The 12794-nt window shown below is 38.4% G+C and overlaps 1 protein-coding gene across 1 annotated transcript in view; it reads right to left on the reverse strand.

Annotated features, from left to right (window-relative positions):
- Positions 1–12794, reverse strand: part of SPTBN5 (spectrin beta, non-erythrocytic 5) — a gene marked incomplete at its 5' end in the record, with an annotated part of 96360 nt that overhangs the window by 77716 nt on the left and 5850 nt on the right. The window contains 10 exons of the mRNA XM_082761957.1: positions 19–149; positions 712–864; positions 1653–1844; positions 2711–2917; positions 4068–4268; positions 5068–5221; positions 5691–5923; positions 7372–7510; positions 8427–9058; positions 11909–12137. Of these exons, the coding sequence (XP_082618083.1) occupies positions 19–149; positions 712–864; positions 1653–1844; positions 2711–2917; positions 4068–4268; positions 5068–5221; positions 5691–5923; positions 7372–7510; positions 8427–9058; positions 11909–12137 (2271 nt within the window). The remainder of the gene's footprint in view (positions 1–18; positions 150–711; positions 865–1652; positions 1845–2710; positions 2918–4067; positions 4269–5067; positions 5222–5690; positions 5924–7371; positions 7511–8426; positions 9059–11908; positions 12138–12794) is intronic.

Here is a 12794-nt window from a genome sequence, read left to right on the forward strand (position 1 = left end):
TCCCAGTAGCACCTTTACCTGTTATTGATCTCTTGCAACCAAACCTGGATTTCAGCAGATTTGCCAGGACTGCTCTTTCCATATTTAGCAGCTAAGTTTTCAATTTCTCCCAGTTGACCTTTCCCTGCAGCCAGTTCTGTTAAAAAACTCTAAAACAGAAAAGGTACAAGAAGAAGAACTTGAAGTGTTTCTTTTTTTTTTTTTCCAATTCTATGGACACAGTTCTCAATCATTTTTTGTAGGCATTCATCTTCTACTTTGACAGGTGACATCTCCACCTTGCTGTTCATTTACCTGCCTACTGACACAATACAAACCTGCACATGCAGTTCCCCTATAGTCCTTCTGACTCCTCCTGGTGTGCACACTATGTCTATGCACGTATGTCCCACCCCACAGGGATGAAAGTGCAAATAGGATTTTTTCTTGACATGGCATTTTTCTTTAAGTGCCATAACAGAAACCACAGAAAGAAACCTTTTACACAATGATATTTTAATATGATATCATGTCCACAGGAAAAGTTAGACATAATTGCATCAGCTTCAATAAGCTTGACCTAATTTATACCAAAGGAATATCTGATCTATGCACAACCCTGTAAGTTGCAACAAATGAAGAACTCTCAAAACTTCACTTCTGATGTCTATCCATTCTCTCAAGGTCAGTCTGATTTAAAAGGGGTCATCTGCAAGCAGCAAAAAGGGATACCTGATATTTCTGTTGCATGACTTCCACATTGTCTGCTTGAGGCTGAAGAGTCCGAAAAATGTTCTCTTTTTCTTTCATCCATGACTGAAATGCTTCGCAGGAGCTACAGAAGCGGTAATATCCGATCATCTCCTCCAGAGCCTTTTTCCTGTCCTGTAAAACAGATGAAAGATTAGGTGTTGCTATAACAACTACTTTGTCTTTTGAAGGAAAAAGTTCCTTGCATGTAAATAAACTACAATACACAGGTGGCAGCTTGTTAGTTTTGATGTTTAGTGACAGACACTGCTGACAGAGAATAGAACGTGTTACCTTAAACTCACAATACTTCTTACCAGAGCAACAGTGATTTATAAGTTTAAGAGAAACAGTTAGTGTGCTCAGCCCTGGACAGGCAGCAAGACCACTGTGCTTCTTGCTACTGACTGAAGATTCACCCCATACAACATGTTTTTGCTGGTTTGTTGGGCAGGAGTGTAGCAGGTAGGAGTGAAAGTTAATGAAAGGAGAATATGGAGAATTCAGATTACATTTGTTTACATTTTTCAGCATTGTGACAGCCCAAAGATTTAGGAGTTTTTTTATCTTCTTTTATTTCTCCCCCCCCCCCAGTCAGGTACAGGCTATCAGCTGCAGCAAGCAAATATTAGGAAGAAAATACACAGAAGGATCCACTCTTCAGAAACATTTGAAGACTGGAAGGTAAATGGGAAGTTTGCCTGAATAAAGTGAATACACAGGCTCTCATGCAGTTTGATACAAAACTTCAGTGATAATCTCAACCCTGCAAGTTCCACCCTGAATAGCAGCTGCATTGTTCCTGATTGAGGCATAGTATTGTAACTGAAGAGCAGCAGCTGGCACAGCACCTAACCTCACTTTGCATTGCTTTGGACTTGGCTATTTTAATGAAACACATAACATTAATGGAAATGTTGTACCTCAGCCATGTTCTGTAGGTTTTCATAAAGTAAGTCTATTTCATCTTGGGTCTTCCAGATGTTCTCTGGAACAAAATGAACATCTGTACTGGAGCTTCCAGGAAATGCAGTTTCAGATGTAGCCCAGGTTCGACTGAATGGTAGCTTAGTTGTCTTTTGATTCAAGTCACTTGGGGCTTCTGTCTTAACCATCTGTTAAGGAAAATATAACAGAATCAAGTGGACGAATATTTATGATTTGGATAAAAAAATTCACGTAGAAGGAAAATTCGGACTTGCTAGTTCAGACCACAACATTCAGACCTTCTAAACAAAACATTTCCAGTATTTGTTTGAATGTTTCCTTTTTTATTTATTATTTTGAAATAATTAACCAAATAACCGAAAGACATTTAGAATTTATTTAAAGAAGTTTAATTTAGGTCAGTTGAAAATATTCTGACTAAAAATTCTCATTTTGTGCCCGCATCAACAATGGGTTTTCTTAACTTTAAAAACTGCTAACAAACCAAAGAATCTGCATCCTAATGTCTTTTTTTTTTTTTTATATAAAATTTTTAATACTTTTTGAAGCTAGCTGAAATGAATACTGTTATTGGAATAAAGGGTGAGATGGGATCTGTGTAGAGCAGTGGAGGGAAATAATTATACAGATGAGCATATTTCTAGCATTTCACAGAACATTAATGAGGTAGGCTAAGACTGGTCAATGAACTTGTTTGAAATCTAAAAATTTGCTTCAATTCCAATTCAATATTTCTACTGAATTAAAAAATATATATATAATTTCCATAATATAAAATTATAAAACTATCACAGACAAGATAATTTTAAAACATAACCTATTCCATCCTGAAATGCAACAATGCAAACTTAACAAAGTTTTATTCTCTTTGTTTAGAAAATAAAATTCTGTTGAAATTGATGCCTTACTGAAAATATATAACATTAGGACAGTTTTTTTTTCAATTGAAAAATATTCTGTGTGACATTTCTAGCCAGCTTTAATAATTATAAAACAAATGAACAAAATATGACATGACCCCTCATCTACTTACTGCAGCTGGTGCTTGCTTTGCTGCAATATCAGCCTGCTCTTTCAGACGTCTCATCTCTGTGGAATAGGCTGTAATCTCCTTTTCCAGGCGCAAGTGACGATGCAGCAGTGCTTCAGCACTCGATTCGTCTTTTCCATAGTCCTTGCTGGCCAGAAGGGGTTGCCTTTCTCGCAACCATGAATTTGCTTCATCAATGTCAGCAAAGTACTGAAGGGAACACAGAATTAGAAAGCACATGGTTTCATCCTGAAGGTATCATAATCAACTCCCTTCTCTTTTGAAAATAATAAATAAGGCAGAAATGACATTAGGTCTATAGCTATATGGTTACCACCAGGTGTTGTGACAGCTATAAATAAGTTGGCTCTAAAGCTTTAAGTCATCGATGTTCTTTATTATATCAAGTACAGACAGTTCAGAGAATCACGGTGAGTAAATAGGTTCAAACATTGCCTTCTATAACTCTTTAAAGAAACCTAACTAAAGGTTTATGCTGTTTAATGGCAGTGTTGAAAGAAAGCTGGAATGTACAACATCGGTAGACACCTCATAATTCCAAAATATTCATTTCTGAAGGCTCTAAAAATTAACCAGCAATGAACAATGAACTCAGCCTACAGCAAAATCTTTTTTTCCCCCATAAGATGGCCAAACAACAAAATAAAAACCATAGTAGTGAAGGGAAAAGAAAGAAGTAAAACACAATAATGATGTTAAATTTACTAGATAGAGGAGACAATTTAGACTTCATCAAGAACAGAGCTGTTAAGCTTTGTTCAAGCAACAGACCGAGGAAAAGATGTGGGAAAGGGACAATAATAAGAATACCTGAGATTCTGTAATGTGATCTGTGAATGCTGATTGTATAAGAGCTACCTATCTGCAGGTGTGTGAATGTCTGCATATGTAAAAGACCTGTGTAGATCAGAAAGTCACAGTGAGATGTTTCCCAGGCTTTGAAAAAAAATCATGGTTGATCCAAGCCTTATGGTGTGCTTGTTCTGTTTAGATTTTCTGTGTGGGTTGATTTTTTTTTTTTTTTTTCAATTTAGAAAAAATGTCACACAGCTACCAGATCCCACCTTCAAAAAATATTGTACACCAGCAATATTATGCAAGATATTTCCATTAGAGTTTTTAATTGAGAGCAACCCCCAGACACAGTACTCCGCTAGGCACAAACCACTCAAATCCCCTGCCTAGCTGGCTTGCAGGAGGGACAAGATTGAACTGCTGGAAATCTCTTTCTGATGACTGAGTGACACCTGAAGACTTCCTTGCACTGTTGCCCTGTATGCAGTGACGCGGGGCAGAACCAAACCACATCTGTGTCTCCCATAAGCAAAGACCTGCTTACCTGTTTGATGAGAGCTGCTGCCTGCAGGCGGCTTTTGCGATTAGCCACTTCATCTTGGAGCTGCTGCCACAACTTTTGGAGGTTGTCTGTCTGTCTCAGGATGTCATCCTCACGTGCAGGATTCTTCTGGCTCAGCTCCCAGCCCCTCCTCATTACATCTGCACAAATGGCCCTGTGGGAGTTGCATTCTGCTTCGAGAGCCTAGCAGAGTGTTAGGAGACAAGTGAGCTCAACTCATTCACTCACCACCAGCTGAGAACAAAAAGGGGGGTTCCTATTCTCACCTACTACAATACATATGCTTGCAAGAGCCCTATGTCTTAGCTGTGCCTATGACTTTTCCCTGAACCCTAAGATGATTGACCCCTGCTTCTCACACACAAGTAATCTAACTTTTTGCAAAGGCAAGTTTGATATACAGTCTTCTCTGAAGGAGATATTTGTTTGTGGTCCACCAGTTCAGGTGTCTTATGCCCTTCAGAAGCAGCAAATACATAAACAGATGCACACACACATTAAAACTACCAAATAGGCTCCTGTTTCAGTTTTGTCACTCAAGTCCACTTGAGTGACAAACAAGGTCTCTCCACTTGTTTACAATAATTCGTTGTGAGAAAAAGGCAGTAGCTCATATAGCTAAACTTGTGACATTAGTCCACAGCAAGCTTTTAGGAAAAGTAGTTGTTTCTACACAGTTTACACAATGCTATCCATGGGGCTCCCATCCTAACTGCTGTTATTAGTGATCAGTCTTTTCTTTTTACACCATTTCTTTCTTTCCTCATATCTCTCCTGGCTAGGAAAAGTGATTGGGAAAAACAAAAAAAGTGTTTTTTTTTTTTTTTTTTTTCTTTTTTTTAAGTTCCAGACACTGGTCATGACACTTGAGATAACAAGTGATTTGATAGTTTTCTTATAAGTGCTGCACTGACTGAAGAACATAGATGTTCTGAAATTGTGCTATATACAAAGAAAAGACACTACTAGCAGAATAAGATACCTTGTGCTTCTGAATGGAAGCAGTAATCTGGCTGACATCTTTCCCTAATGTTGTTGTTCTTGCTAGCTTCCATTTCTCAGAAATCCATGATTCTTCCTCTTTGCAGTCACGGAAGAACTCAAATAGCTTCAAAGCCTCTTCTAGCTGAGATTTTCTGAAACAAAGAAACAAACAGTATATCTAAGTCAGAATTAGGATTCTAAATCAGAATAAGGAGAAAATGGTACAGAATAGCATAATCAAAAAGCTTCAGAACTTTGAAAACAGAAAATTTGAATGTCTCTAACTTCTTTTTGTCATAGCTTAATCTATTCATGCATGAAAACATGGGAAACAAAATAAAATTTCCTTCTTCCTCTAGGAGATGAGGAGATAACCACATGATAATCCAACTACACAAAGTAAGTCAAAAGAAATGCTGAGAATGAATCTATTCTTTATCTATAATAGTGAGTCATCTCTTTCAGTCAGCTGTAATGAAAAACATTTAAGTTGCTTGTGTTATGTCTTTATAAATGGAGAAATGAAAAAAAATTCAAATGTGAGGAAGCTGTGTCTTCTGATTAAGGGGGACTGATTGACCATCCTGATCAGGAAGAGGAGAGCCATAAGCAGAGTCCTACCGTGTTTTACTCAGAGCTATAAGGTTCTGATACAGCTGACGAAGCATCTGAACTTTTGCATAAAGCACTTCTGGTTTAACTGTGCTGTCCTTGCTGATTTCTGCTGTCCTTTGAGTGATGTGTGTCAATCTGTCATCATAGGAAGAGATCTGCGAGTCAACCAAATTGTGCTTTTGCAGCAAATCTACTACTTCTAGAAGTTGCTTCCCACAGTCCTGGGAATTCACAAGTGCCTGCAAACAAAGTGAGAAACAAAAGGCATTGGCAGAGAATGCATCCAAGGGCTCAGGACAAAAAGAAATCAGTTCAAAGTTTCCTGTTGACTCTGATAGCTTCTAAATGTAAAAGAACAATGTCAGTTATGTAAAGCTGAAAAGCTGCCTAATTAGAAGAATCATACTTTTCTTTCAATTTCACAAGATAATGGCAAGAATTCAGAGTTTCTATCATCTACTTTAGCAATAGTCTTTTCAAGTAAGTATCTATTTTTACATCTAAGTTATTTCTGTTGGCACTTAAGGTCTCAGAAATCTTGTGCACAAGAATAGCCCTTTCCTATACACCCATCCCTATGCAGACTGATTCACAATCTGTATTTGGAGAATTCTGCAATAACCCATTTAATGGTATATTTCGAATGCAGGGCTTTTTTGTTTGAGAAACTTACTTGACTTTGCTTTCTAAATAATGAAAATAGTAATTATTTCATTGTATTTTATTTGGGCTTGGTGAAGGAATTGCATGCTTTAAAGTCTGTCCTCTTTCTAATTGCATCAATTAGTCCAATGTAGGGTGTTACATTTCTTTACCAATCTTTCATTTCATATCTTCAGGCCAGCATGGTTCCAACAACATTATCATCATTAGATGTTCTTTGCTGACTAACATTAGGACAGACAGATTCATAACTTATGGATATTTCTTATCTTTAATTTGAAATGCACAACTTCATATAACCTGTTGATTCTTTCAATTTAGGTACAACACATCCTTCAGTTCTCGGAATTTTTCTGTGTTTAAGTAAAACAAGGCAAGACCAAAGAATGTATATATGCTGTCTGCCGTTACAAAATCAATATGAAACAAGTTATTTCCTATGCTAAAGAGAAGATCTGGGGCTCTGACACCCTAGTAATACTTGGAAATTCTTGCTAACAACAATCACTGTGCATTTGCAGTAGAATTTTTCTCTCTTATAAGTTTAGGTACCTAAAACCCAGACATATGCCTGAGCTAGTTCCCACCTCTCTAATCACTGGAGGTATTTCCAGAAGATAATTCACTGGAATTACCTGGAATGGAAACAGGAGGCTATTTTTTTTCCCCTCTTTTACCTTCAGACTTCTAAATTTAGGTGAGAGATGTACCATCTTTATTTTACTACATAATTTGAACCTGTAGTGCACTCCTAGCAATACCACATCTGGCTTTCTGATTAGAGAGAGTCCCTGTAACAAAGACTGTTTTTTTCTCATGTAGGTACCAGCAATGATGAAATTCACAGTTAGACACCCATGTAAAAATGGTGTATTTTCTATAAATGATTGACTTATTTTATGTTGGTACCAGAAAGTGAGTACTGTAGTCCACAGCAGCCCCTGCAATACAATTTTTTTTTTTTTTTTCAGGGGCACACACTGGTAACGGTGTCAGTTGTGTGCTGTTGGAGAGGGATCAGTACCTGCAGCTCCTTCAGTTCTTCTGTAATAGCATCAATGTCCCTCAGAAGGCCCAGAATCTCCTGCATTGTATTCAGGGAGTGTTGTCGTTTTTGCAGCTGATCCAGAAGATCCTCCCATTGCTTTGAAATGCTGCTTTGCCTATAAGGGAAGGAGAGAAATGACTGACCTGCTTGGATCAAACGCTCTTGGCAGCATGCAAAAAAATTCCCTGGTGGAGGAGGATGGGCCACAACCACAAAATAGGTCAAAATGACTTTGTTATCTAATTAGTGTGGCCACGAGGAGAAATTCTGTCTAGCATATCAATTGTCATTGACTTTTTAAATTTAGAAATCGATGCTTATGGTTTCTCACACCTGACATTGCTTTTGTCTGATACAATGGAGAGGCTTGGAAAAAAAAAGTGCTTTTTAAATGGTTGCCTAAAGTAAAAATGTAATCTAAACCATGTCATAAGTCACAATCTCCTCTAAGAAGGAGTTTGCTTTACTCTTTTATAACTGTTTTTCTTAGTTTTCCCACTAGCTTCCGAATTTTTCTGATCTTGGAAAAGCAGTGAAAAACCAGAAGAAAAGTTATTTTTATAATATTTTTAACTAGTCCAAAATCAGGATATACCGATAATCAGAGAAGCCATAATTTCTCAAGACTTGAGAACTGGAGTCAGTTTGGGAAGATTGAACTAACCTCTGTCTCCTAAAACACAGACTAAAAACGAAATGTGTTGATTTGGAGAAAAAAAAATAATAGTATACCCACAAATATTTTTTATGGAATATAGGATTTTTGGAAGAGCAAATATTGTCATATACTGGTGGAAAAACCTTAAAACCATTTTTCATTACAAATCAGTCTGAGATTTTGGGGGAGAGGAGGGGAGAAGAAAGCATTTATTTTATCTGCTGAAACTGTTCACAGGTAGAAGTTCCTGCCAGTTCTACCCATGAGGAGCAGAGCTATCATTCATAGCTACAATATGTCTTTCTCCTTCACACCACAAAAATTCAACGAATTTCAACCTTCACCATTACATGGTCTCATGACCAAAACTCACTTCTTCAGGATCTGATCTTTGCTGTGATAGTTCTCCTGGCTGATGACTCTGGCCATTTCAGCCAAAGCTGTGAAGCGTTCCCTCCTGGGAAGTACATCTGCCACAATGGCTTCCAGCTTCTTACTGGCAGCTTCCATCCTGTCTGCACTCTCTGGCCAGAAGTCCTGCTTCCCGATCACTTTCCTCATGTCTTCCAAGTAGGACTCACGTAGGGCTGCTTTCTTCAGGAACCTCTGGGCTAGCTGTTCTAGCTTCTCTAGCCTCAGCATCTCCTTCTGCAGTGCTTTTCCCCGGTTGTGCTCTGCCTTTTCCAGGATAATCCAGTGCTTTTCCACATCCTGCAGTGTCCTCCCCTCTGGGGGCAGGTATGGTCGTTGGTTGTTGGCTCTCTGCTTGGTCCTGATGTTGAAGAGATGAGCTTCAATCATGCCTTTCTCCTGATACTTGGGAGGTTTCTCCACAGTGCGGAAGGTCTTGAAGTTAGCCATGAGTAGCCACATCTCCTGAAGAGAGTTGGGGAAATGACGGTCATCCAGCTCAATCACCTTCTGTTTAATCCATTTCAGGAGGTCAGAGACCATCTGCTCATACAGAAGCTTCAAGTCATCTATCTCCTTTAGGAGGAACACAATCTGTAATGGGAACATAAATATACAAATCACATAAGAAGCAGAATAAAACAAGATGGGTAAGTAGAATGCAGCATCTTCTTCCAAATACTGCAATATGCGTCAGGGAGGTAACATTTAACAAGCAGATTGCCACAGTCGTTGCATTTTTATAACAATCATAGAATGGTTTGGGTTGAAAGGGACCTTAATCTACTTCCCATCCCCTGCCATAGGCAGGGATGCCTTCCAGTAGTAGTAGGTATATCACCAAGGTGGTAATAGCTGTCATGCCTGAGGCCAGGTGAAATCCTAGAATGACCCCTTCCAATTTATCCAATGACACAGATAAATAAATATTATTTAACATCTTATTTCAGTCTTTATTTAAGAAAACGATAATTTTGGAATTAAGAACATGTGCATGGAGACTGTCAGCAGTTCCTATGTGTGCTGACCAGAAAGCAAGAATCCCATACTGAAGGTTCAGATTTTTTGTTTCACAATGGAACAGAATTAAGATCTTCTATAAAATTCTCTTTCATAAAAATAAAACAATCTTATTTTATCTGTCAATATCCAATCACCTCCTCTTAAGGCTCAACCACCTTGTGTGGGGAAGACCATCTGACAAGATCTTGGTTCTCTCACATGTCAACAAGCAGCCTGTGGTCAAACAGGTCCTTCTCAATCTCTTCTGTTGGAGCTATCTTGCTTTATATAATTATCAGAGAAACAGAATTTATCATAGCTGAACAGGGGTTGGTAAAGATGTTAACTCTGATTCAACAGTAATTTTTCAAGTTCATGACATTTCTCTCTTTCGTCTGTGGTCTGGTTTGCATTTATCTCAACTTCAGGTAAATGCTATCCATGTAGCAAACATTAAATCCATAGTGAAATAAAAAGTGTTAGGAATAATTCACCCTTTCTTTCCATTTTACACATTTTTCCATCTTTGTATTTTTACTTTATATTTTTTTCTCACTCTAACTCAGTAGCCTCCCTGCAGGCATCAGGGCTAATGCTGAACAATGTCATCTGCCTCTGTCATCTGCCTGAGCCTGCCCACCCCAAGCAGGCAAATTAATAAAAGAGATGGCACTGAGCAAAGACCCATGCCTTGCAACTGGTAATCTGCTTTTACCTGACAGAAAATGCACTTGGCGATGAATAAACATCGCAGTGCTGGAAGAGGAGTAAAACAGCACCAACCTTGAGCGAAGGAAAAGTAGCCCATGGTGTCAGGGCTCCCTTCTGTATTTTCTGCCATCGTACCCAGTTCTTGCTGAAAGATCCCAGTAATTGCATGGTCACCTCACGTGGGTGGGAGAAAGCAGATTCATCTCCCCAGGGTGATTCTCTCCGCCATCCTGGTCACCCACTTAGCCTCAGCTCAAAGGCTTCCTTGACACATTCAGGCTTCCCTCCCCAATCCTATTAGTAAATTCAGAGCTGCATATTTGAAGGGACTAAGGACATGAGGAGATTACCATCTGCTTTGCTCTCCTTCTCTATGCTTGCGTGTGTAAAAAATGCAGGAAGACAGGAGAGCAATATTAGAGACAGACTAAAAATACTGAAAGAAACAGAAAAAAGTATATAAGCAGAAAGACAGAAAAGAATGAATATACCTATACAAAGTGGAAAAAAAAATGGAGCGCAACAAAAGCTAAAAAAGGACAGAGTAAAAAATATTATTGCTGTGTTTGCCCTTAGACATAATAACACATAAGAGGCAAAATCTGTTAAGTCTAGCCAAAAAGCAGAGTTTCAGATGGAGTCCAGTCTAATCCCACTCTTCTCACTTATACCCAATCTTTGTTTAATTAAATTCAAAGTCTGGCTCCCATCTCAAACTTCTCTAGAGAACATCACTGTTACTGATACATATTTCAGGATTATCTTATTCTTGTTCCACACCACTTAGACGAGCAAGCTCTGCTTCACTAAAGGTTTTTGCCTTGTCACCACCAGGGATGTCCCAGTTTTGCGCCTCCCACTGAGCAAGATATTCCCCCTTAACTGTACAGGAAGTTAGTTAAGTCCAGTTATATGTGTAGGCCCCAACCTGAGTGTACAAGTTTTCTGTGGGCTGTTTGTATATTTGAAAAAACAAAACAAACAAACAAACAAAGGTAGGAAGAAATTCTGAAGGTGGAAAAGAAATTATCTCCTAGGAAACTGATCTTCAATGAACAATAACAATATTTTGGCCAAGATCTACTCAAACTTCCTTCAGTTTTCCATTAGCAGGATGCAAGTGGTTTTAATGTAACTCATAGTCCTATGTAAGACTAAATGTATAATGAAACTGATTAAAATATATATACATATTTTAGCTGTGGTTTGCTTTTTTTTTTTTTTTTTTTTCCCCCTAGGAGATTTCTCCCTTCTTTTGTGCTTGCTCATTTTTTACCTCTTTGCGCTTTGGACCTGACTAAGGAGTTAGGAAGAAAGGATGAGAATTTTCACAGGAAATAGAAATTCAGGGTATTCTCACAGAATAAGGAATCATCTTTCCTATTAAATTAGAAAATTCTTGACTGACTCTGCTTTTGTCTAGCTGTAATTCTCCCAAGATTAGTGAGATTTATATGGCTTCAGGTGCGTTAGAGGCACAACAGCTCTCAAACAAACGGTGAAGTCAAAAACGGGATCCATTTCCAGTGAGATAATTTCAATTCCTTTAGAAATCAGAGCCTACAGATGCTCCTCATGATTCAAGTGACAATAGAAGGTCTTTGAAATGGCTATGCAATTTGATTCAGTTCAAATTATCCTGAAGCTGAGCTTGCAGTAAAAAAACATTTCCAACACATATACAACTCTATGTATTTCGCTTTTAATTTCTGAAGATAGAAATGCACTTACTTTGGCAAGTCGCTTTTGGATTGTCTGGCCTTGTTTCATTCTGGAGAAGTAGTGGTAATAGAGTGACACATAAGTCATGATGGATCTCTCATCTGGATAGGGTACTGCCACGTCCTCAGCATCAAGCAGTTTGCTGATCCCTAACACTTTCTCAGCAACGTTGAAAGCATTGTTCAGGTTTTTGATGGGTTGGTCCTGCCGCAGTGAGCTATACTGGATAAGATCAGGCCTGGGGATGGAGAAGAACAGAGAGAGAAGAGAGATTTGTTTGCTTTAAGTTATTTCAGACAATAAGCCATAAACTGTTTATTAGACTAAGGAATGTGATAGAAATGCTGAAATTAATCTGTCTGACCCTAAGCTTTATTAAGGAGAATCATATCTCATCTACACAGCAGGAAAAAATTTCTCCTTTATGAAACTGAAATACCACTCCCAGCAAATCTCTGACCTTCACTTATTTCTCATGCTCACTGATGGGTGAAAAACAATGCCCACTAGACTAGCAATTCTGAACAGGGAGATGACTCCCAGCTGGGTAAGTTTCAGGGAAACAACATGGCATTCTGTTAGAAGATGGAGCAGAACTGTTAGTGAAAAGCAGTTTTAAACTAAAATTAAAAAAAAAAAAAAAAAGGAAAAAGAAAGAAAAAAAAAGGTAGATTTAGATTAGATATTAAGAAGAAATTCTTTATTATGAGGGTGGTGAGGCACTGGAACAGGTTGTCCAGAGAAGCTGTGGAAGCATTTAAGGCCAGGTTGGATGGGGCCTTGGGCAACATGGTCTAGTGGGAGGTGTGGTAGGATGGTTGCCACGTGACAGGGTGGTTGGAATTATACAATCTTTAAGGTCCCTTCGAAGTTATACAATAAAAACAGTCTCTAA

This window comes from Aythya marila (assembly GCF_965140915.1).
Source record: "Aythya marila genome assembly, chromosome: 5".
NCBI classification, from domain to species: domain Eukaryota; kingdom Metazoa; phylum Chordata; class Aves; order Anseriformes; family Anatidae; genus Aythya; species Aythya marila.